Source organism: Acinonyx jubatus, chromosome A3, assembly GCF_027475565.1.
Source record: "Acinonyx jubatus isolate Ajub_Pintada_27869175 chromosome A3, VMU_Ajub_asm_v1.0, whole genome shotgun sequence".
Lineage (NCBI taxonomy): Eukaryota > Metazoa > Chordata > Mammalia > Carnivora > Felidae > Acinonyx > Acinonyx jubatus.
This window is the reverse complement of record NC_069388.1, coordinates 102,351,495-102,376,875: the sequence shown is the minus strand read 5'-3', so window position 1 is coordinate 102,376,875 and position 25,381 is coordinate 102,351,495. Positions and strand designations below refer to the sequence as shown.

Sequence of the window (25,381 nt, the reverse complement as noted above, 5' to 3'; positions counted from 1 at the left end):
TTTTAAATGCATGCTTGAAAATTCTCCTTATAAAGTTTAAAAAGAACATGAGTGCTATAGCAAAGTTGAAAACAATGAGTATATTAAGTCTGGCAAGGGGTACAATGAGATCAGTGATCTCAGATGCTTCTGGAGAGGGGCCAGCTGGTATAACCTTTTGAGCAGGGACTGTGCTTATATGTACCACAAATCTTAAAAACTCTTCATTCACCCTTTGACTATATAATTTCAGTTCTGAGACTCTATCAGAAGGAAAGAGATAAAAATAGGCAATCTATTGGGAGCTAACTCTATGATAAAGGAAAAAGACCTTGACACGAAGCTGCAGATATATGTAAAGCATGCCTGTAAATCCTATAATGAGCAGAGAACATGTCAACTAAAATGCCAGGTTTCTTCTGCTTCTTTAGTTTTCTGTATTGTCAGCATTTCTAAATGAGGTATATTTAATCATAGAAAAAAAAAGTTGTGAAAGATAGTTATTCATTAAGATACTCATTATGTTGTTCTTGACAAAAATCAAAATGTTGAAAACACCTTAAATGTTCATTTGGAGAACTGTTAAATTATGACATAACTCTGGGACAGATTTCACAACTGCTTTATAAGTTGTGCTATAAAAGTCCATAATTTCTTAAGAGCAGTATCAAGGCCAGTATACGTAACAGACATAACAATACGATTTACTGTTAAAATATACAAATACAAGGACACACACACGGGTAGGAAAAGGTACTGGGAGGCAGTGCACCAAAGTGTTGCCAGTAATATTTCTGGGCAATTTCCTTTCCTTTATACTATTGTGTATTATCCACATTTTCACAATGAGAAAGATTTCCCTGTACAAACACAGCAATAAAAATTTTTAAGAGCAAACATTACACTTCAAAGCAGGGGACACTCTGCAGTTTTATTTTCAAACTACCTGTAGTGTTGTTGCAGCTGCTCTCTTGGTTCGGCCTGGTGTTGAAGTCCTCTCCGAAAGATGGCACTGGCATGCTGCAGCTCTCCCTGGCCTTCCAGATGCGCAGCCCAGGCTACGTACAGAGGGGATGACGTGGTTCCGATCCCGTGGTTGTACAGAAACTCAAAAAACTGATGAAGATCACTGTTGTACTCGGCCTACAGAAACCCAAAGCAAACAGATACAAGAACAAAGAAACTGCCGGTCTAGGTAGGGCCCGGAGCCCGGCTCCCTTCAATGTTCACTCATTTTACTCATTTTTAAGAGAGAGACAGAGAGAGAGAGAGAGAGAGACAGACAAAGTGTGAGTGGGGGAGGGGCAGAGAGCGAGGGAGACACAGAATCCGAAGCAGGCTCCAGGCTGTCAGTACAGAGCCCGACACGGGGCTCGAACTCCAGACCTGTGAGATCGTGACCCGAGCTGAAGTTGGACGCTTAACCCACTGAGCCACCCAGTCGCCCCCAGTGTTTGCTCTTCGTGGAGGGTTCAGGATATGCTGTAGGGGCAGGCTTGTGTGGCTCTCTGATAGCAAACCTAAAAATTAAGCTCCTTCTTTTCCTTACCCACACAATTTCCCAGGATACTGGGTTCCATGACTCATGATGTATTACAGTTGTCTTAATCTGAGCTTGCCCAAGTGCCACAGGGCGCCTCTAATCCTGGTACCTTGTAATTTAGTGAACAAATCCATCTTAACTCTATCCGTTTATGATTACTAGAACTTGTGCCCCCAAAGTCTTTATTTCAGGACTGTAAAGACACAAACTTTTAAAGCCTAAACTGAGGCAGCCTGTTCCTGGGGCAGTACTAAATTTAGTTACTGAGAGTTAATATTTTCTTAATTATTCACAATGAATTTAATTTATTCCCAGGAACCCTCTGAGTACCTAGCAGTGTCTGCTTATCCTTCTATCCCCAAACACACCTCTCATCCAACACACCTTTTAATTTAGTGGTTTCTATCTACCCACTTGATAGACAGAAGAAGGTTTTAAAATTAAATGACTGACTCCACAATACAAAAGCCAAAAGGTTCTAAAATACACATCTCTGGTCATACAACTTTTAAAAATTTATGACTGGAAACAGAGGAATTAAAATAAGACAGTCTAAAATGATCTTAAAATCTGGGGGAAAAAAGCAAAAACACAGTATGATCACAGATTTGATTATACATCTGAAAGTATACTTACAAATTTTAAACAATAACTGATGAATCTTGGGTCATTGTGGTATTTCTTCTTATCTAAAAATTCTTTCATTAAATGTTCTAATAAAGTTGTCAAGTATTCCTTATTCTCAGGAAAATTCTCTTCTACCCACCGTATGTAACTAGAAAAATATGGATAATATTAATTTTTAGGTCAGCATATAGTTCGTTTATTTGAGAGAAGGAGAGAACATGAGCTGGGAAGAGGGACATTTTTTTTTTAGAGACTGCATGTGTGTGTGCAGGGCAGAAGGGAAAGAAAGAGGGGGAGAGAGGGAGAGGGAGAGAGAGAGAGAGAGGGAGGGGGAGGGGGGAGAGGGAGAGAGGGGGAGAGGGGGAGAGGGAGAGAGGGAGGGAGGGAGGGAGGGAGGGGGAGGGAGAGGGAGAGAGAATCTCAAGCAGGCACCACACCCAACAAGGAGCCCCATGAGGGGATCAGTCTCACTACTATGAGATCATGACTTGAGCCGAAATCAAGAGCCAGATACTTAACCAACTGAGCCACTCAGGTGCCCCAGAGAAAGAGGGAATCTTTAAGCAAGCTCTGCACTCAGCGCAGAGGCCAATATGGGGCTCAATCAATCGCACGACTGTGGGATCATGACCTGAGCCAAAATCAATAGTCGGTCGCCCCAGCATATAGTTTGTTTAAAGGAAAAAAATAAACTAAATGCTAACCTTTCCCATTCACCAAGTGGGTCATCACCCTTGTAGCTCTGCATATGGGCTTCAAACATTCTAGAACAGAGAAAAATAGGCACATGAGCTATTAGGGATAATTCCTAAAAGCAAAAGATATATTTTATTTTACATGTATCATTTACAAACCTTAAAATTGATATCTGAAATATCAGTTCAAATGCTATATTAAAAATTAAAAGATTATTCACGTGGAAGTTGTCACAAAACTCAGATCCAGTGTTTTTCCAGAAGAAAGCAAAACCCAAGCCCCTGAAGGTAGCCCTTGTGAAAGAGATGGCTGGAAGAGGGTCCCAGACTCTATCCTTAGGCCCTAAAAGTCTCCTTTCTCCTGGCACGGATGCCTAATGTCACTACCATCATGAAGAACACATAATGGCAATGTTCATAAATCAGCGACTACAGCTCCCAGAGAACTCAGCTTGCTGCTACTTCTGTATCCCAACCACAAGCTTTAAAAAAAAAAACAAAAAACAAACAAACAAACAAACAAAAAAAATCAGCTAGGCAAAGCAATGTTCTCTTCTCTAAGGGCACTTTGGTACTAGGGGGTAAACAAATAAACACCTAAAATAAAGCCAGGTGACATTAAGCACTTAGGAACAAAATAAAACAAAACAGGACAAGAGGTAAGAGTGTGATAAGAGTTAGAATATTTAGACTGGTCAGGGAAGGCTATTCTCTCTGAGAGAATGACACTAGATCAGACAGCCAGAGAGCCAGCCAAGGAGCTATTTAAGAGTGCTGAGCTGGAAGGGTGGGGGTGACAAAATGTAATTTACATTTTAAAATGTCCATTCTGCCCCTCCAGGCCAAGGAGGGGTGGAATGGGAACAGAAGTGGGAAACCAGTTAGGGAGCTACTACAATCCCAGTGGGTGGTGAGCTGGACCAGGGTGGGAACAGTACAAGTGTGGGACTTGGGGTGTTTTGGAGACAGAAACAAAGAGACTTGCTGGGTGTGAGAGAGGGTCAAGCTAAGAAAGATCCCAGGTTTTCAATTGGAGAAATTACATGATTTTTTGAAAAAAGGATTTGTAAGCAATACTCTCTTCTAGCTATCATCTCAGTATACCAATGCAATCAATGTTTCTTAGGACTCAACATCTAGAAGCCACAAAAGAAAAGCTAGATAAAGCAAACTATATATAAATAAAAAACTTCTACCTACATGTCAAATAAAACATCAAACAGAATCAAAAGAAAAATGATAAACTGGGGTAACAAAACAAAGCTTCTAGAAACCAGGGGGGGAGGGGGGAACAATAAAAATAAATAAATAAAACACATCCCACAGGAAAATACTCAACCTCCCTCATAAAAGAAATTCACCTCACTCGGATCCAAATTTCTCACCTACCAGATTGGCAAAACTAAAAAAATGTGCAACAGTGAATAGATGAAGCAAGGGGGCTTGCTTGCAGGTGGGAGTGCTCTTCATCCCTGCCAAGGGAACTGGTAATGTCTGCCGAAATTACAGACGGATTTACTTTTGATCTAGCAAATCCACTAACTGGGAATCTAGGAGACAGATACATCTGTGTATGTGCAAAATGCCACACGTACAAGATTTTTCACTGCAGCACTATTTAGCAAAAGACTGTCAACAACTCAAGTCTCCATCAATGAGGGACTTTTTAGGTCAATTATGGTAGATTAAATATGCAATTGTAAAATAGGCTGAGAAAGAGATCTCCAAGGATATTGTTAAAAAAAAAAAAGGAGTGTATACATGGTCTGCTACATTTTATGTGAAATCAAGACTGGAAATGTACATGCATATACATACACACCCACCCACATACACATATGCATATACAGATATACTAATGTAATATTATAATTTAAATGTATCTGCACCAAGAAACATTTGAAAAATAAACTAGGAAAATGGTTACATATGGGGGTGGGAGAGTAGACGGGTATAATACATCTCAATGAATACTTTTCTAAATCTTTTTTTGTCTTGTTTTGTTTATTTGTTTATTTTGAGAAAGAGTCAGCTCAAGTGGGGAAGGGGCAGGGAGAGAGGAAGACAGAGAATCCCAAGCAGGCTCTGCACTGTCAGTGCCGAGCCCGATGCGGGGCTCGAACCCACGAAACCGTGAGATGAAGATTTGAGCCTTGGTCAAGAGCCGGATGCTTAACCGACTGAGCCACCCAGGCGCCCCAATAAAAGTATTTTTTTTCCCTGAGGGAGACAGGCTTCTCTTCTTTGTACTTGTTGTTCCCTTTGCCTAGAAAGTTCTTCCCTTCAGTTTCACATACCTCCTTTATCATTAAGGTACACCAAGAGTCGGGCTTAACCAACGGAGACACCCAGGTGCCCTGCTAAATATTTTTTAAAAAATAAATGTATTGCTTATTTTTAAAAATTAAAAATTACTTCTAAATTTTAATCTCCTTCTCACGCCTCCTAGGTGAGCACATTTCTCCCAAAATATATGTTAATAATAGCCTGCTCCAAACAAACATTTCACATTCCAATACCAACCACATTTCCCTAGTAAAATGACCTAAAATACACTGTAAATTAATACTAAAAACATCCAGTTTGCTGGAGCAAATTGGTCTTTGCAAAGGCAAAATAAGGTCAGAAATACCCGATTTCCCTTTTAAAATGGGGAAAACAAGCTTCTAGAAGTGAAAGAGCTTGCTGGCTAGGTTGAAGGCTGAAGAAAACGTCTTAAAGTAGATTTCTGTTCTGATTTTACTTAATGGTCTGGGCCTTCTGATCCCCAAGAGTAAATTATCCTAGGGCTGATAAAACTAACCAGTTTTACTTCCTGTCACATAGGACTTGACTGTTTTAAAAAGCTTTTGAAACAATGTAGATAAATCACCTAAAGTCATAAAGCAAAGGTGGGGGATTAAAAAAAAGGGTTAGCTGTTTGACATAAATGACAAGCATAGCTTTTTTTTTTTTAAGTTCACGTTATTCAAAGACTTTTTTCAAATTGATTGTGGGATTATGGGTAAGAGTTATTTTAAGTTCTTCCCCTGCTGTAGAATGTTTTAAATTAGGTGGCTTTGAAAGCTCATGAAACCTACACGCAAGCTTTAGGGTTTTCGTTGGGTCAGACTTTTTTCTCCCACCGCGGCCATCTGCCCAGAGCGGTCACCGAGAACTCCAAGAGCAGTCACCGAGAACTCCGAGGGTCTCCCGAGCTGGCCAAACCCCCCCTAAAGTGCCGCCGTGGCCGCAGTTCGGAGGACAGGGACCGGGGTCTCAGCGGACATCTCCAGCTACACCCCCCGGGGTCCTTTCCACGACCACGAGTGGCCCACAGCCTAGCTGGGTGGGAGTGAGGGCGGGGAGGTGACAAACTACAGCCCAGGAAAGGGGCGGGAGGGGCAAAAGGAGGCAGGACTGCGGTCTCCGGGCCGAGGACCTGCAGACACCGAATCCTAGGTTCCGCAGCCCCCTCCTTGGCCCGCAGCCGGGGACTGCGCCCCCGCCTCGCCCCCATGCCACCAGACCGACACTTACTGAAAAACATTTTCCGGGCTATCCATGTCTAGAGGACGCGGACCAGCAGCAGCGCAGCCGCTCCCCCAGCGAGGAACCGCCGACGATTTGAATCTCCCGCGCAGCCGCACTCGGCGCGACAAGCGTTTGCAAGGCGTCTGGCCATTGGCCTAGGCTGCAGAAGGATGGCCAATCGCCGGGGCCGTTGCCGGGAGACCTTTGTCCCGCCTCCCTTCCTCGTGCCGCCTGTTCCTTCCACTTCCCGGCTCTTCCGGTTTGAACCGAAAGCTCCGAGCCCGCTGAGTGCGGTTTGAGTTTTGTGGTGCCGTGCAGCCCTAGGATTTTGGCTTAGTAACTGCAATGTGAGGGCGCGTCGGTAGGCACTTCAGGGCTGTTTTTATATGTGGCATATGAAGATGATGGGTTAGTACCCTTGGAGTCCTCTGGGTTTGATTTAACTGATCTGAAAGGCAGTATGGGGTGCCCCAGAGCGTGGGAGGGCTAGGTTGTGCGGGCTGTACCTACATCCAGATGGTAATTATAATAAGAAGGGAAGAGTTTGGATAGATTATAGGACGTCAACCAGGAAACTTTCAACATCTGTGGAACTAGGAGCTCCGGAGACTCAAGTTCTCGGGAATTATAAATGAAGAGACCTCTTTGTAAAGGAGTCCAGATGTCTAAGAAGAAACACGTAATGCGCTGATGCATATTACTTCCCATTCTACCTCTCCAGGTTGTTTCAAAAGCCACTTGACAATGCAAGTAAAATATAGAGAGCTATTGATGTGATTACCTTCCTTTCACAGAAGCTCTGCGGGTGTTTGTTCTCTGAGGGCCCTTTAAGAAAAAATAGCATCTTTTGGAAATCCTGATGCTTTCACCATCCAGAATTCCTTCCATGGTTTTGACCAACTTGAGTGTGCACAAGAATCCGACTTGTGGTGCTTAAAACGCAGAGGGTGCTCACTCTAGGGTCTTTAGACCAATGTTAGGTTCTGCTAACCGTCACAGGAATTAACAGATGTTGCACTCATTCAGCTTTTCAAATGGCGTCTGATAGTGGCTCAGTCATCAATTAGGAAATGTTGATTGAGCAGCCATCATATACCGGGTGCCATTGGATTTATACCTAATTGCAACCTTGTCTAACTCAAACAGATCCTTAAGAAAACTTGTGGCTTTGTCTGGGAGATGAGGATGCAGTCATATAAAACAATTTAAAGGTGGCATACACATGTATTAAGTGCCATATTAGTGTTCAGATTATCTGCTAGGGGATCCGGAGGAGAGAGGGGAAATGGACCTGTCTGTCTCAAAAAACTTCATAGGGAAGGTGGAGCTTGAATTGGGCCTTGAAATGGGGTGGATCTCTCCTTCGCTATAGTAGCATTTTTAAAATAAGTGGCTTTGGAAGTTTCTCATGACATCTGCACACAAGGTTTAAGGGTTTTGTTGGGTTAGACTTTTGCCTTCCACAGTGGCAATCTGCTCAGAGCGATTCTATTACAAAGAATAAACGAGCTCTGAGGGCCTCACAAATTGCCCAAATCCCCCTAAACTGCCACATTAGCCATAGCCCAGCCAAGGAGGGCTGGGGTGTCCGTGGACAGCACAGGCTACATGGTCAGGGGTCTTTTCCTCCACTCAGGTGTGGCCTACGGCCTAGTTGGGGTGGGGTGAGGGTGAGGTGGGGACAAACTCCAAAGCCAAGGAAAGGGGCAGGAGGGGCAAAAGTGGGCAGGACTGGGGGAGATCCTGGAGGAGGTCGTTCTCGGTGTAGACCAGGGTTACTGAAAGATCACCCTTGGGACTCCTATTTAAGAGTAGTGAAGATTCTTTTTGAAAGACTAGTTTGATAATTTGATAGTAAATTTTGAGTGCTAGATTAAGGAGTTTGTACTTGATCATGATAGTAATTGGGCCTTTTGGGAGCAGCAAGTCTGGTTATGTGTAAAGTACACATATCCCACTTCAGGGGCAGAAATGTGCAGTTACAACTTTCTCTTTCTTTAAAACTTTCCTAATAATTTCAACACTAAATTGCTAATATGTAAGTTGACTAATAGATTCTCTAAATGTTTAGGAAGGCCAATAGGTAAAGTATTTGTATTTGGGTTTTCAGTGACTTGTTATTTCAATATCATAATCCCCAAACTTACTGGAGGAGGGATGCCGGGCCACATCAGGGGATGAGCTCCAACCCCAACTTTCTCAACGAGCAGCAAATGGGCAAATGACTCACATTCTTAATCTGGCTCTCGGTTTCCTGATCTGTAAAATGAAAAAAGAAATCTGCCTCCTTGTCTTCGTGTTTCTCTGGCTTCTGCTATCCTATAACCTCATAAGGTTTTCCACTTAATTCCTGAACTCTTGGGTTGTCACATTATATCAAAGTTAGTGCTCTGTTTAGAAAGAAAAAGGATTATTTTTCTCTAGGTTTTGCCTCTGACATATGAACATGTCACAGATACACATATATCTTTCTTCCTCTGGGAATCTAGAGCAACTTAGAGTAGTGGTATTAGATGTGTTGCTGAAACATCATATAAGATTGGAGATTTATAATTAGAATAGTTACAGCAAACTCCTGAGTCTTTTAAGAGACTGGAATACTAAGAATAAAGTTGATACCTAGGAAGAGAGCTGTAGAACCCTTTCTTGGAAAATGTTTTTTTTTCTGAGAGTGGGTTGTGACTTCAGAAGATGCTTCTGTGGTCAAATATGTATATATTTCTCATGTATATTTGGTCTTCTGCAGTGTCTAGCTTTCAGTTCACAAAACCTTAGTGATTTCCTTGAGAAAATGAGGAAGATAGTAAGGGTGTCTTTTGTTCTGTTAATGAGGTGGCTTTTGGAAAGCACCTAAGGATGGGAGCTGGTTTCCACCATCAACTATGTGATTGGAGGGTTTGAACTTTCAGTCCATCCCACCATCACCCATCAGCCCCAACCTCAGGAGAGGGGAAGGTTAAAATCAGCCAATGGCTAAAGACTTAGTCAATCATGACTGTGTAATGAAGCCTCCATATAAATCCAAGAGGGCAGCTTTTCGTCTTTTTTTTTTTTTTTTTTTTTTCCAGAGAGTGTCCACACTTCAGGAACCAGACTGTTTCCATGTGCAGCCAAATGGCACCAAGCTCCATGAGGACAGAAGCTCCTTTGTTTGGGACCTTGCCCTCTGTATCCCTTCGTCCGGCTGTTGGTTCATATTCTTTATCATAACCTTCAGTAAAGTGGTAAACGTGAGTAAGAGTTTCCCTGAGTTCTGTGAGCTGCTCTAGAAAATTAATCAAACCCAAGGAGGCGGTGGTTGGAACCTCCAATCTGTAGCTGGTTAGTTAGAAGCACAGGTAACAACCTAGGGCTTGTGACTGGTGTCTTGAAGTGGGTGTGGGAAACAGTCTTGTAAGACTGAAACTTTAGCCTGTTGAATCTCATGTCACATCTGGGTAGATAGTGTTAAGAATTAAGTTGATTTTTCTGATACCCTGCTGGTGTCTGGAAATTGTTTGGTGTTGTGGTGGAAGAGGGGGGAGGGGATCCCCCCCCTTGCCATGTTGGAATTGGATCCAGAAACCTTAAAAGACTATAAGACTACCTTTACTTCTGACGCCAGCCTCAAGTGCCAGAGGTTCTCAGCCACCCACACTTCTGACTGATTGGCTACAAATTCAGGGGTTCCCATAACCTTGATAATTCACTAGAATGACAGAACTCAGGAAACTTACAATTACAGTTTTATTATGATTTTTCTGAGAGAGAGAGAGAGAGAGAGAGAGAGAGAGAGAGCTAGGGAAGGGCAGAGAGAGAGAGAGAGAGAGAGAGAGAGAGAGAGAGAGAGAGAGAGAAAGACAGAATCCAAAGCAGATTCCAGGCTCTGAGCTGTCAGCACAGAGCCTGATGTGGGGCTCGAACTTGTGAACCATGAGATCATGACCTGAGCCGAAGTCGGACACTTAATTGACTGAGCCACCCAGTTTGCCTCAGTCAGGGGCACCCAGGCATCCCTATGGTTTTATTATAAAATACACATAGGGTGAGGTCTGGGAAAGTCCTGGACATGGCCCTTCCATGCCCTGTCTCCCCAGAGTCAGGTACATTATTTTTGTGGCACAGCAATGTGCTAACCAACGAGGAATCTCCACGGAGCTTCAGTGTTCTGGGTTTTTCCTGGAGTTTCATTATGTAAGAATGATTGATTAAATCACTGGCCGTATGGGTGAAGTCCATCTCCCAATCACCCTCCTCTCTCCTGAGGTTGGGAGGACTAGCTTCATAACCTGTGACTCAAAGCCCCAAATTTCTAATCAACTGGTTTATCTTTCTGCTGACCAGCCCCCATCCTGAAGCTATCCAGAGACCCATCAAGGGTCACCTCATCAACATAACGAAGATTCCTGTCACTTAGGAGTTTCAAAAGTTTCTGAGGATCTGCCAGGAACCCAGGTTGAGACCAGACAAATTTTTTATTATACCATGGGGTGATCTGCATCTTTGAGCATAAGCTCAGAATTTCATTAGCATCAATAGCCTCTGTTATTTTATAACATCTGCACTTTCGGGACAGCAATTCTGTCCTCTCATGAAATTGGTGACCAGTTGGTATTCTTGCTCAGACTGGGTTTGCTTCCGTCCCTTCAAAGAGCTGGACACTTCCCAAGCTAGAGAAAAGAGCTAAATCAAGGCTCAGACTCGGTGACTTCAAAACATCCGTTTCAGAGACAGTCCTGACAGATGTGTACGCAGCTGAGCACTGACACAATTCTTGTCCGTGTGTCGCCGTCTGAATTGGGTCCCGTAGCTTGTCCTTTCAGAGACAAAGGAATGGCATGAGGAAACGAAAGTGATACCATGAGTTACTTGTCGCCTGGTTTACCAGATGCTCCATTTTCACACGTATGTGGTGTTAAAATGAAGACAGTTTAGACCATCCGGCCTTTATTTAACACTTCATAAAGCAGCCGGTCTCCATTCTCAAGAGTGCAGAGAATGGTGAGGCATGTGAGAAAGTGGCAAGTTTTTATACACAATGAACAATGAAGAGAAACATTTTTTAAAGGGGAAAAGAGGGGTGCCTGGGTGGCTCAGTCGGTTAAGCGTCCGACTCTTGATTTCTGCTCAGATCATGATCTCGCAGTTGGTGAGTCTGAGCCCCCACATTGGGCTCTGTGCTGATAGTGCAGAGCCTGCTTGGGATTCTCTCTCTCCCCCTCTCTCTGCCCCTCCCCTGCTCGTGCTCATGCTCTCTCTCTCTCTCTTTCTTTCTCTCTGAAAAATAAACCTAAAAAAAAAGGGAAAAGGAAAACATTGGAGTTATTTAGGGATCAGGGATTGGTCTCCTGGATGGTGCAGCTTCTGGGCAGGTAGAATCCTTATAAGAACATGAGACTTTCTTTTTTTTTTTTTTTTTTTTAAGTTTATTCATTTTTTGAGAGTGAGAGAGACAGAACGTGAGGGGGAAGGGGTAGAGAGAGAGGGAGTCACAGAATCCAAAGCAGGCTCCAGGCTCTGAGTTGTTAGCACAGAGCCTAATGTGGGGCTTGAACCCACGAGCCATGAGATCATGACCTGAGCTGAAGTCGGACACTTAACCCACTGAGCCACCCAGGCCTGTCCCAGAACATGAGACTTTGAATGTTAGGTTTGGGTTTGTGGATGTAATCTCCCTGAATTAATAATGCCTGGGCTAAGGGGGAAGGTAATGTTACTAGACACACATCAACCTTAAGAGGCTACTCAGCCTTTGCAGCATTTACCTAAGTTGTATTTCTATCATATAAGGCTTTCTGTCTGGCCTGCTACTTTTGCGGTCACTGTCCCCACAGTCACCCTCATACTGTCATCTTGTATCCTTGTATCTTTGCAGTCCCTTTGCCTTTGCATGTTGATGCACTACATCACTAACCCCTGTGTTGTTCAAGGCTCAACTGTCGTTCTTTTGCCTTTATTGGGCTATCTTCCTAGTGGGCTATACAAAGTAATGAATGTAAGGTTAACTGAAATAATTTTTCTCCTGTGGTTATGCCACAATGGAGTGGAATTGCATACATTTGTTTCAGTCTGCTTTTGATTTTTAGCGACTTTTTTTTTCCTGTTAGATTTAGTGTTTTCTTTTAATGGTTATTTATTTATTTTGAGAGAGAAAGAGTATGTGAGTGGAGGACGGGCAGAGAGAGAGAGGGAGAGAGAGACTCCAAGCAGGCTCCACGCTGTCAGTGCAGAGCCCGAGGCGGGACTCCATCTCACCAACCATGAGATGATGACCTGAGCTGAAATCAAGAGTCGGACAATTAACTGACTGAGCCATGCAGGCGCCCCTAGATTTAATGTTTTAAAGTTATGTAAATATTTACCAAATTCCAAAGTCAACATTGTAAAACAAGATGTATTCAGAGAAGTTTACTTTCCATCTCTATTCCCTCCCACCTCCTATAGGCAACATCTGCAACATTTTATTAGCTTTTGGTGTATCCTTATTTCTTTTGGAAAATATAAATGTACAATATACACATTCTTCTTATTATACAAACGATGGCAGAATTTACATATTGTTCCTCACTTGCTTTTTAATCCGTAGTACATCTGGCAATCCCTTGCATGGCAACACACAGAGAAAATCCTCAGTGTGGGGAATCCATGGACTTCACATAGGGCAGCTCTCTCTGCCTTGGACCAGGACTTTGTCTCTTGGAGGAGGGATATGAAAAATCCAGCTGGCCTCGGGGCGCCTGGGTGGCTCAGTCAGTTAAGCATCCAGCTTTCGCTCGGGTCATGATCTCGTGGTTTGTGAGTTCGAGCCCTGCATCAGGCTCTGTGCTGACAGGGGCAGAGCCTGGAGCTATTCTGTGTCTCTCTGTCTCTCTCTGCTCTCCCTCCCTTGCTCATGCTCTGTCTGTTTCTCTCTCTCAAAAATAAATAAACATTGAAAACAAAATTTTTTTTAAATCCAGCTGGCCTCAAAACTGGCTGGTCTCGCTCTGGGGAGCCAGGGAAAGGCACCATGACAGTTCACAGCCTGTTTCCAAAAGTGAGGATCCATGGGAGTCAAGCCCAGAGCCCCTGATGTCAGACTGCCTGCCGTGGGCGTTCCCAGTGTGTGCCACCGTGCTCGGCAAGGTGGTGGAGCCTACAGTAAGCCCATCGAGTCTGTTTGGGGGCAGGCTCATCAGAGGTGAGTCTGTAATGAAGCCATGGGTCTTTAGAAGGGAGGGCACTCCTGAGGACAGTGTGGTGGTGATTTTTGGAATCTGTGTCTTCCCTACTCCTGGACACATGTCTAGCTCCTGAGGCAAGACAGGCAGGAAGTATAAGCTGCCAGTTTCCCCATTGCAGGCTATGCTTGAGGGCCCTGTTCACGAAGTGATGACATAAAGGGAAGCCATGTCACCTGGGTCCCTTCTCCACACACCACCCTGGGGCTCTATGTCGGGTCAGAGAGTGTCCTGTGGGGGAGGTGGCACAGCTGCTCCTGGTCACATGGGAGAGATTCCTCAATGCTCCCAGAAACCTTGGCAAGATAAGAGGGAGGGGCCATGGTTCTGCATAGGCAGGGGAGGCAAGGGCCAGGTAAATCTGAGCTATTACCGTTACTGGATTTCCCAAAGTCGTCAGACCAGGGAGTACCGGGCAGCATGGAGGACACTGTAAATCAGTTTCCCAAGTTGCCTCATTTCCCTCCTGAAACCTTAGCAAAGTGGCCAAGACTCCTCCATTAGAAGCCATGCCCTGCAGTGTCCTCATCTAAAAAGAGAGGACTGTCTGCACAAGATCCAGGGTGCCCCCCGTGCTGACACTTTGTGGTTCCATGATTTCTGCAAAACAAACTGAAGTCCCCTGAGAACAGTCTGTGCCTCACCACAGAACCCTGAGCCCTCGATCGTAAAGTTCTTGCCCTAGGTGTCCATGAAAGCGGCATCCAGAAAATTCACCGAGGCCCTGGGGTGAGTCCTGTTGGCGTAGTGTGATATAGGGTATATCTAAGAGCCCTGGGTCCTCTGCCTCAGAGAGCAGCATGCCCTTGGGCCAGTTGGCTAACATGACAGTCCCTCCTCTGCAGGAGGAGCTAGAGGAAACACGGCCGTGTCAAGATCCAAGGAGCCACCGCATGTGGGAATGCTCTTTACATGTTCTAGCCGAGGGCCCACCTCTCAAACAAGAGCCAAGGGTCTGGGGGCAGCACAGAGTACGCCCAGCAGCAGTGTATGGCCTCCCTCTTGCGTGGAGGGTCTAGGGCTATAGGGTAGCCCCCGGACACAACCCCAGATGCCACCCCCAGTCCACTGTGGACCAGTGCATCTTTCTGAGAGGACAGTGCCGCTGGCTCCCTTCATTTCCCTGGGCCTTCCCTGAGGCCCAGCTGTGGGGACCCTGGGTCTTGCCCCAGCCTTCTGCTGCCTGATAAAGGACTCAGAGCTGCCCTGAGGAGTGGGCTGCTGTGCAGGGGGAGGCGGGGGGTGGGGAAGAGGAAGAAGGAGAAGAGAGCGCTGGTGGACTTGGAGTAGCCGGTCCCAGCTGTTTCTGATACCAGCCACGCTCCTGCCCTTTCCCAGTTAGGGTGTCCAAGCCTTCCTTAAATTTTGTGAACCGATACACTTCCATTTCGCTGAAGAGAGTTCAAATTGGGTTTTATTATTGATAACTGAGAAAGTCCTGGTTCTTTTAGACAGTCCGAGGGGACCCCATTTTTTTTCATCCTGATGTGCTCTTTAATCCCCATTCCCCATTCCCTTATCCCTCCACCCACCTCCCCTCTGGAAACCATCAGTTTGTTCTCTATAGTTAAGAGTCTGTTTTTTGATTTCTCTCTCTCTCGTTTTCCTTTGATCATTTGTTTTGTTTCTTAAATTGCACATGAGTGAGATCATACATGACTCTGACTTATTTTGCTTAGTATTATACTTTAGGGGGACAACATTTTATGTCTTCTCCATCCCTCCCTCCTTTCCCTCCTCTCTTTCTCTCTCTCTCTCTGTGTGTATGTGTGTGTGTGTGTGTGTGTGTATAGTACCTACATATATGCATATGTGTGTTTATATAATATATACACAGTTTTTTCCCTGACATTTAGAGAAAGTTGCCCTTTTACCCCTAAATACTTCAATTTGCATTCCTTTTTTTAAAGTTTATTTATTTTGAGAGAGAGTGTGCAAGCATGGAAGGGGGAGAGAGAGAGAGGGAGAGAGAGAATCCCAAGCAGGCTCCACACCATCAGTGCAGAGCCTAACACAGAGCTCAAAAACTCACAAACTGTGAGATCATGACCTGAGCTGAAATCCAGAGTCAGATGCTTAACCAACCGAGCCACCCAGGGGCTCCCAATGTGCATGCTTAGAAACAAGAACATTCACTTATATATCTACAGTACAATTAGCAAAACCAGGAAATTAACAATGATACAATAATATTATTTCATCCATCTTGTTTAATTTTTCCCAATTGTCCTAACCACGTAACAGTCTGCTGTGCAACAAGGCTGTGAACCACTGGCTTAAGCCAATGGCTTCACATTAGAATCACCTTTGGGGCAGGGGTTTAAAAATACAGACGCCTAGGCTCTGCCTCTAGAAATTGGATTTATTTATTTATTTAGTGCGTCTGCACTACTGAGCAACTTTTAAAAACCCAAGGTTACTGTAATGTGCAGCCAATGTGAAAAACAGTTATTTGAACTGATAGTGGTCATTTCCTTCCATTGCTTTATCATATTTTTAGTGATTGGTTTTGGATGGGGACGCAGGGTTGAATAGTGTTCCTCAAAAGTTCGTGTCCACCAGGAACCTCAGAATGTGACCTTATATGGAAATAGGGTCTTGGCAGATGTAGTCAAGTTAAGATGAGGTCATACTGGATCAGGGTCGGTCCTAACTGATGTCCTCAATAAGGAGAGGGAGATTTGAAGACTCAGGGAAGAAGGTCATGTGACTGTGGAGGCAGCTATAAGCCAAGGACTGTCAGGAGCCACCAGAATCTAGCAAGAGGCAAGGAAGGATTCTTTCTTGGAGTCTTCAGAAGGAACAGGGCACATTGCTGACACCTTGATTTCCACCTACTGGCTTCCAGGACCATGAAAGAATAAGAAAAAATATCTGTTGTTTTCGGCCACCCAGTTCATGGTAATTTGTTAAGGCAGCCATGGGAAACAATACAGTGGGCATAGGGCCCAGTTAAGACCAGGAGGCCTAAGGCAATTCTACCGGGTCATTTCTTTGACAACCTTCCCTGCAAAATTCCTTCCCAGATTCAGTTTCCTTGAAAGATTCCTTAGGGCTAGTTGCCAAGTGCTGTTGATTCTCCCCACTTTGGGCACCTGAGAGGGTAACCCTTTTCTGTTCCCTGGAGCAGGTGTGCTGTGTGAACAGATTGGTGCTCATCACTTTGGGGCGCCTTATCAAGCCCATGGGCAATTTGACCTACTCTCGTACTCTGATGCCATGCTAGTGATTCTTCAGATGGGGGTTGCTTGGTCCAACAGGCCCCAGAGTGATAGGTGACTTGCTGGGAACCCCAAAAATCCATCCAGAAGTCTTAACAGGGGTATAGGTCAGACTCTTGCCACAAGAGGCTAAAGGGTAGATCTAGAGTTTCCTGAGTTTTAATTGGCCTTTATTGCTCAAAACACTTCTGTTTTATCTTTTACTGATAGAACTTGGAGAGCCATTGCCTTTTCCAACTCTGAACGTCCCTGGATTTGTGAACTCTCTATTCCGTTTCATCGCTGCTTGCAAACTGCTCAGTTCTTTCTAAGTTCATCTCTTTCTTATTATAGCTTGTCAAACACAGCCAACAGCAGCCAGCAAGCAATGCTAACATTGTCTTTTTAGCATCTTCTCCTCCGGGAGCAATGAGGTCGTTGGCTATATTGTCTGTTGGGCACAGTTTTATCAAACGTTTGCCACTTTGTGTGTGACATGAACTTCCTTCTGTTCAGCTTTGGTTAAAAGCATCCTCACTGCCCCTCCCAGTCCCTAAGTCAGTGTGTGTGTGTGTGTGTGTGCATGCGTGTGTGTATGTGTGTGTGAATATATATATATATATATATATATATATATATATATATATATACACACACTATGAGATCATGACCTGAGCTGAAATCAAGTCAGATGCTTAACCAACCAAATATATATATATATATATATATATATATATATATATATATATATATATATATTTTTTTTTTTTTAATTTCAGTAGCAACGTTCTTCCAGTAGCTTTGAGGCTAGACTAGATTGTAGTGGGGTAGCAAACAATGCTCCAAAAAATCTTAGTGGCTTACAACACTAAGCCAAAACAAACAAACAAACAACAAAGGTTGTGGTTTTTTTTTTCCCCCTCACTCAATCTACATGCACTTAGTAACTTGTTTTTAGCTTATAGATCTCTGACTCAAGAGGAATCACACCCTGACTTGAGGGAGCCACTGGGCATCCCCCACTGGCTTAGGACTTGATGTTGTGACAGAATGGGAATTTGGTTGCCTCTTTTAAGGAGTGAAGAGTGTGTCTTGCCTGTGGAAGGAAGAGTGAGACAAATATTTAGCTAGGTTTAGTAGTCCCTAGTGGGCAAAGAGGGTAGATTTAGTAGTTATTAGTGCTGCTTGCAGATTATTTTGGGTGTTGGCTTTCTGAGTATGGCCAGAATGGTACTTCTTTCTCCTATACAGTTAGAGTGAACTGCCTTGGCCGGTGGATTGTGAGTGGAAGTTACACGTGTCCTTGAGAGCTGGAAGCTTTAAGAGCCTGTGTGGTCACACGATGGTGGCTGTTGTGTCTGCTGGGATCTGGAAGGAGGGACCGTGGAACAGAACCCTCATGTGGCGTGGGTGAGAAATAACCACTTATCTTTATAAACCCTAACGTTTGGGGTGGTTTGCAACCATTGCACACCTGGAATGGTTTGGGGGTTGTTTCTTACTACTATCCTATCCTGACTGATATAGAAGGAAACGCCCCTCACCCCCCGCCAATTTCTGCTTGGCACTATGTGTTGTTTGGAGCTGCTACATCCAAACAATGGATGGAGGAGATAAAATATGAGGGGAGATAAATTAAAAAAAAAAAAGACAAAGATAACACACTGAAAAAGGATAGTAGAACAGAAAGATGGAAAGAAGACACGGTCCCTGAGTAGAGCTACTGAACTAGCCCTGGGCACTCTCCTACCTCCAGCCCTCGCATTATATGAGAAAAACAATGCCCCTTCTTCATCACATTTGCTTGGGTATTGTTACCTGGGGCTTCACAGATGTTGTGTCGGACGGAATACAGACCCGCCAGGGGCACCTGGGTGGCTCAGTCGGTTAAGCGTCTGACTCTTGATCTCGGCTCAGGTCATGATCTCGAGGTTTGTGGGATCGAGCCCCGCATCGGGGTCTGCGGTGACAGCACAGAGACTGCTTGGATTCTCTCTCTTCCTCTCTCTCTGCCCCTCCCCTGCTCACACTCTCTCTCTCAAAATAAATAAATAAACTTAAAAATTTTAGGGCGCCTGGGTGGCTCAGTTGTTAAGCAGCCGACTTTGGCTCAAGTCGTGATCTCACGGTTCATGAGTTCCAGCCCCATATCAGAGTCCGTGCTGACAACTCAGAGCTTGGAGCCTGCTTCAGATTCTACACCTCCCTCTCTCTCTGTCACTCCCCTGCTTGTACTCTCTCTGTCTCTCTCTCTGAAAAAGAAAAAAAAATAAAAAAAAATTGTTTTAAAAAGGCCTGCCAAAGATATTCATGTCCCAATCCTCAGAACCTGTATGCTACCTCACATGGGAAAAGGGATGCTACAGGTGTGATTTTAAGTGTCTGATTTTAAGATAGAGATTATCTTCATGCGATTATTTGGGCGGGCTCAATGCAATCACAAGCGTCCTTGTAAGAGGGAGGCAAGAAAGTCAAATCAGAAGAAGGGAATGAGCAGTAGAAGCCGAGGTTTTTGTGATGCACTTTGAAGATGGAGGAAGGAAGGGAATAGGAGCCAACGGATGAAGAAGGTAGCTTCTAGAAGCTGGAAAAGATGAGGAAAGAGATTTTTCTCTGAAGCAGAGTCAAGCTCTGCTCAGGCCTTGATCGGCCCTGTAAGATCCATTTTTGACTTCTGACCTGCAGAACTGTAAGAAGATACATCTGTGTTGTCTTCAGCCACTCAGTGTGTGGTAATTTGCCACACGGCCACAGGAAGCTGATAGAGATGACCTCCACTCACCTAATGACAGCAGACAGCTTCCTAACTGCTGCACTGCACCCCCAGCAGTTCCCTCCCTTGCAGAGTGATTTTTGGAAGGAAAGGGCTAACATTTCCTTTGTACTCAAAAGAATAGGGGTGCCAGAGTGGCTCAGACGGTTAAGTGTTGGAGTCTGCACGTGGTGCCTGCTTGGGACACTCTCTCTCTCTCTCTCTCTCTCTCTCTCTCTGCTCCTCCCCCACTCGCACATGCTTTCTCTCTGTCTCTCAGAATAAAAAAATAAAACAAAAACAGAATCAATAAGATGAGAGTTATCCAGAGGAAAGGGATGAAAAATCGCCACTTAGGTTGTAACTCCTTTCCTACGCCCCACAACCGCAAGAGGAGGGTCCTGGGAGAGGAATTCCGTGTTCCTGTCCGTTGTCTTGCTCTGCCTGTGTCTCCCAGCTGCTCTGGACCGGACCGGCTGCGGGCTGGCTACCTCCAGATTACAGTCATATTAGAGGTCACTATAAAAGGTCCCATTTTGGGGTTGGGGAGGTGGGGCAGGGATTTGAGCCGAGCAGCAGCTGAGTTGGGGCCAGAGGTAGACCCGACCCTTACCGGACCCGGAGAGCCAGGCAAAGAGGCTGGCACGCAAGGCCGGCTGAGTAAAATGCCTCCGCTCTGAGCAGCCGGGACTCCCGTGCCCACGTCCACCGGACCGTTTCCCTCTCTAGGGTTCTAATACTTGCTTCTGGTGCACCCCCAGACCGGGGGGGTGGGGGACAATTGAAATGGCATGGGCGGTAGAAGCTAAAGCCCCAGGGCGAGGCGGTGGACTTTGAGCTTCCTGGAGGGCGAGAGGAGACCACCGTAGGAGCCCCGACTTTCTGGACAGCTGGTCCCTCGTGCCCAGGGAGGAGTGTCTCGGGAAGGCCGGCTGGGAAGGGGTGGGGCTGGGGCAGGGGACAAGAAGCTGCGGAGGGAGGAGACCGCCCCCGGGCGGCGCGTATAAGAGGGCGTGCGCTCCGGGCTGCACGTGCCGGCATCTCGGAGGAGGAGGCGCGGAGGGAAGACGGCCCCCGAGGGTTCCCGCGGCAAAGCCGGAGGCCGGGCGGCGCGACGGAGCCGGCTCCGGACCCGGGGCTCGGGGACTCGTCCCTGCACCGCTACCTGGACGGCGAGGTTTGGAGTCTCAAGAACGAGTCCCGCAGACTCCTGGGAGGCAGCCCGCTCTTCCGCCACAGGTACTGTGCCGCCGCAGGCCGGCTGGCCGTGTGTCCTCGGTTTCCGCGCGTCCCCGGGGGCACCGTCCGGGGTGCTCCGGGCCAGGACGAGGCATCGCCCTCCTACCCTGTGCAGATGGTGGGCTCTCCTCCGCAGAGTTGCGGGCACCGTAGACGGCCGCCGACCTCACAGGCCCGCAGGGAGGGTGGCCTCCGCCTGCCGGCTCCCTCCTACGCGGAGAGTGAAGGGGTGGGCCCGCCGCCGCAGGCGCCGTGATTTCCAGAGAGTTGGGCTGAGGTGGAAGCAGGTGCCTTGCCCTTGGGGAAGAAGCTGGGGTTCCTGTCCTGAAAGGGGGTGGACTTAGGGACAATGAAATGTGAGATGTGTAAAAGGGTGAGTATGTCCTGGAATGTCTTCCCTGCTTTCTCTTTATGTCATGGTTTTCAAAGTGTAGTCTAGGGGTACCCAAGATCATTTCAGGAGATTCAAAGGGAAAACCAATTTGATAATAATGCTAAGATGTTATTAGCGTTTTCACTCTCATTTTTTCACAGTGTTCAGTGGTGGTTTCCAGAGACTACATTAAGTATAATATCCCAACAGATTAAATACAGAAGCAGATATGAGAATCCAGCTATCTTCTTTTTTTTTTTAATTTTAACTTGCTTTATTTTTTATTTTTTTAAATTTACATTTAGTAAATTAGTATATAGTGCAACAATGATTTCAGGAGTAGATTCCTTAGTGCCCCTTACTCATTTAGTTCATCCCCCCTCCCACAACCCCTCCCGTAACCCTCAGTTTGTTCTCCATATTTATGAGTCTCTTTTGTTTTGTCCCCCTCGCTGTTTTTATATTATTTTTGTTTCCCTTCCCTTATGTTCATCTGTTTTGTCTCTTAAAGTCCTCATAGGAGTGAAGTCATATGATATTTGTCTTTCTCTGACTGACTAATTTCACTTAGCATAATGCCCTCTGGTTCCATCCACGTAGTTGCATATGGCAAGATTTCATTCTTTTTGAATGCCAAGTAATACTCCATTGTGTGTGTGTGTGTGTGTGTATACACCACTTTTCTTTATCCATTCATCCATGGATGGACATTTGGGCTCTTTCCATATGTTGGCTATTGTTGATAGTGCTGCTATAAACATGGGGGTGCATGTGTCCCTTCGAAAAGCACACCTGTATCCCTTGGATAAATGCCTGGTAGTGCCATTGCTGGGTTGTAGGGTAGTTCTAGTTTTAGTTTTTTGAGGACCCTCCATACTGTTTTCCAGAGTAATGCAAGCTGCACCAGCCCTTGCATTCCCAAGAGAATCCAGCTATCTTCTATGAATCCCTTCCATTAAAGGGATTTGTAAAAATGCAAAAAAAAAAAAAAAAATGCCTCTTATTACTAAATTTTGGGGGGAGGCTAGAAAATATAGTTTTTTCATTAAAAATTTAATGAGTTTAATACTATTACTTTTCTTTTTCTTAAAATTTTTAATGTTTATTTATTTTTGAGAGAGAGAGTGAGAGAGAGGCAGAGAGAGAGGGAGACACAGAATCTGAAGAGGCTCTAGGCTCCGAGCTGTCAGCCCAGAGCCTGATGTGGGCCCAAACCCACAAACCACGAGATCATGACCTGAGCCAAAGTCAGACGCTCAACTGACTGAGCCACCCATTACTTTCAAATGATTTAATATATATTTAAATATTTTTCTGTCATAATTTCTAATGTGGTAAATATCAATAAATGCTTGAGGGTCTCAATAATTTTTTAAGAGTTTATTTTTCTTCTAGAGCAGTTTTAGGTTTACAACAATATTGGAAGAGAGATACAGAGATTTTCCGTATTTTGCCTGCCTCCACACAGGCATAGTCTCCCCCATTATCAACATCACCCACCAGAATGATACTTTTTTTAACCAAGATTGAACATCACGATCACCCCAAGTCCATAGTTTATGTTAGGGCTTACTGTTAGCATTGTACATTCTATGGGTTTAGGCAAATATATAATGGTACGCATTTATCATTATGGTTTATTATACAGAGTATTTTCACTGCCCTAAAGATCCTTTGTGCTTTGCCTATTCATCTCTCCCCACAAACCACCCCTGGCAACCACTGAACTTTTTACTCCATAGTTTTGCCTTTTCCAGAATGTCATGTGGCTGGAGTCATACGTCATTAGCTTCTTTCACTTAGTAATGTGCAATGAAGCTTCCTCCATGCCTTTTCATGGCTTGAGAGCTCATTTCCTTTTAGTGCTGAATAATCTTTCATTGTCTGGACGAGCCACAGTTTGTCTATGCATTCACTTACTAACGGGCATCTTGGCTGCTTCTAAGTTTTGACAGTTAGGAATAAAGCTACTATAAACATCTGCGTGCAGGTTTGTTTGTTTGCTTGTTTGTTTGTTTGTTTATTTATTTAAGAGAAAGAGAGAGAGAGAAAGCATACGTGAGCAGGGGAGAGGGGCAGAGGGAGAGAGAGAGAATCTTAAGCAGACTCCATGCTCAGCGCAGAGCCCTAAACAGGGCTGGATCCCACGACCTTGAGATCATGACCTGAGCCGAAATCAAGAGTCAGACCCTCAACCGACTGAGCCACCCAGGTGGCCTTGTGTGCAGGTTTTTATGTGAAGGCCTCAACCGTTTTTAAGAGTACAAAGAGGTCCTTTCAGTCATACTTTGCTCTGCTACAGCCCTGTCTTCACATGTCTACACGTCTCTGTTCCTATTCTCCTGCTTCAGCCCTGTCTACACATGTCTACACGTCTCTGTTCCTGGTACTCGTCAGTCTTCTCAGTGTCATTCCTAGGCTGTTATCACTTTGCCTTTTTCAGTTTAGGGAACTGCAATTTATTTATTTATTTAAAAAAATGTTTTAATGTTTATTTATTCTTGAGAAGAGAGAGAGAGCAGGGGAGGAGCAGAGAGAGATGGAGACACAGAATCGAAAGCAGGCTCCAGGCTCCGTGCTGTCAGCAAAGAGCCTGATGTGGGGCTCGAACTCACGAACCATGAAATCGTGACCTGAGCCGAAGTCAGACGCTTAACCGACAGAGCCACCCAGGTTCCCCAGGAACTGCAGTTTAAAATATGGAACAAGGGGTGCCTGAATGGCTCAGTCAGTTGAGCATCCAACTCCAGCTCGGGTTATGATCTCACGGTTCCTGGGTTTGAGCCCTGCGTTGGGCTCTGAGCTGACAGTGAGGAGCCTGGAGCCTGCTTGGAATCCTTTCTCCCTCTCTCTGCCCCTCCTTTGCTTGTGCTCTCTTCCTCTTTCTCTCTCTCTCTCCAAAATAAGTAAATAAACATTAAAAAATAAATAAAATATGGAACAAAATTCTAATATTCAAACTGCTGACTTGGGCCAAGTAGAAATACTTCCCTGAGATTGCACCACTGGCTTAGGGATAGAGGGAAAGGCATACCAGCAGGTCACAAAGCCAGCAGGTGACTTGTTTCCCAGTATGACCATCAACAAGTGATTTCACCTTACTGAGCTGCCATTTGCATATCCACAGAATGGGGATGGTATCTGTGCAGCTAGGTTATTATGTTGCTCGGATGAGAAACTGATGAATAGGTATTCAGTGATGCTGGCTGTGGTGTGATGCCACCCCATTCCCCCCGCCCCCCCAAAAAAAACCCACCAAAAGAGAAACACCAAAAAAGAAAAAGATAAGAACACCATTATGCTAACAAACACTTTTCTCTTCTTTCCAGTTCTCGTTTACTGACTTCATAAGTTTGGAGTTGTGATAAGAGCATAGACTAAATTTCATATTGTTTTTCCCAAGTGATTCAAGATTCTGATCTCTATTCGAAAGGTCACGCTGTACTATCAGATTTGATCTTATCACGTGCTAGAAGACAGCGATCCTGATTTCTTGATGTTTTAAACGTTCTGCCAGAATAGAACCCCCCCATAGGAGACCAGAAATAAAACTTCCCTAGTCACTGATTCGCTGAGGTGTCTGGTCCTCCTCCTCAGGCTTTTGAAGTTAAAACAGTGTTGGGGTGGGGTGGGGTTTGTGGCCTGTGGCCACAAGGTTCCCTGAGTGCTGTGTGTGTGTGTGTGTGTGTGTGTGTGTGTGTGTGTGTGTACAGTGGGAAGTTTGTACAGGGTCAGGCACTCCCAGGACATAAGAGGCTGGGAAATAGATTGCCTCTAAAAGAACAGAGGTTGTGTAATTTCCTGTGCACATGATGACCACCCTCCTCAGCACTGGGGTTCGCCTTCTACACTCTGCTCCCAGGGGTGGTGTGGACGCAGCCCAGGCTCCCCTCCTAAGGAATGGCTTGCCCTGTCTCCCAAAGACTGGCTTGTCAGGCTGACTCCACACTGTCCCACTCCGTTAGAGAGTCCCCCCCGGCCCCTGGGATACCACGGTTGCTGAGGGCCAGGCTGCCCTGTGACAGCATGCTGTTTATTTTGACAAGGGGAGGATTTGGGGAGACTCGAGGTTCCTCACTGGGGTTTGCAAGGAATGTTTAAAAGCAACGTGTGAAACGAGATACGCTTTTAACATGTTTTTGAGTGAGTTTCTTGGCCAACGGGAGCTCTTTCCTGAGGGCCAGGCTGGTGAGTGGGTGTGCACGTGTGTAGGAATGGCACAAGTCCCTCAGGACAACAACCTACAAAGCCCCACTAGATG

General features: G+C 45.2%; 2 protein-coding genes across 2 annotated transcripts in view; one reads left to right on the top strand and one right to left on the bottom strand.

Moving 5' to 3' along the window:
- The window catches only part of BUB1 (BUB1 mitotic checkpoint serine/threonine kinase), a 46,083-nt gene extending 39,571 nt beyond the window's left edge, over positions 1 to 6,512 (bottom strand). The window contains exons 1-4 of the mRNA XM_053200962.1: positions 6,364 to 6,512; positions 2,854 to 2,913; positions 2,159 to 2,297; positions 926 to 1,122 (exon numbers count right to left, since the gene is read on the bottom strand). Of these exons, the coding sequence (XP_053056937.1) occupies positions 926 to 1,122; positions 2,159 to 2,297; positions 2,854 to 2,913; positions 6,364 to 6,389 (422 nt within the window). The 5' untranslated portion in view covers positions 6,390 to 6,512. The remainder of the gene's footprint in view (positions 1 to 925; positions 1,123 to 2,158; positions 2,298 to 2,853; positions 2,914 to 6,363) is intronic.
- A 63-nt stretch (positions 6,513 to 6,575) lies between these two features.
- Positions 6,576 to 25,381, top strand: part of ACOXL (acyl-CoA oxidase like) — a 368,132-nt gene continuing 349,326 nt past the window's right edge. Inside the window, 3 exon segments of the mRNA XM_053200963.1 lie at positions 6,576 to 7,078; positions 9,426 to 9,587; positions 18,008 to 18,166. Coding sequence (XP_053056938.1) covers positions 18,099 to 18,166 — 68 coding nt within the window. The 5' untranslated portion in view covers positions 6,576 to 7,078; positions 9,426 to 9,587; positions 18,008 to 18,098.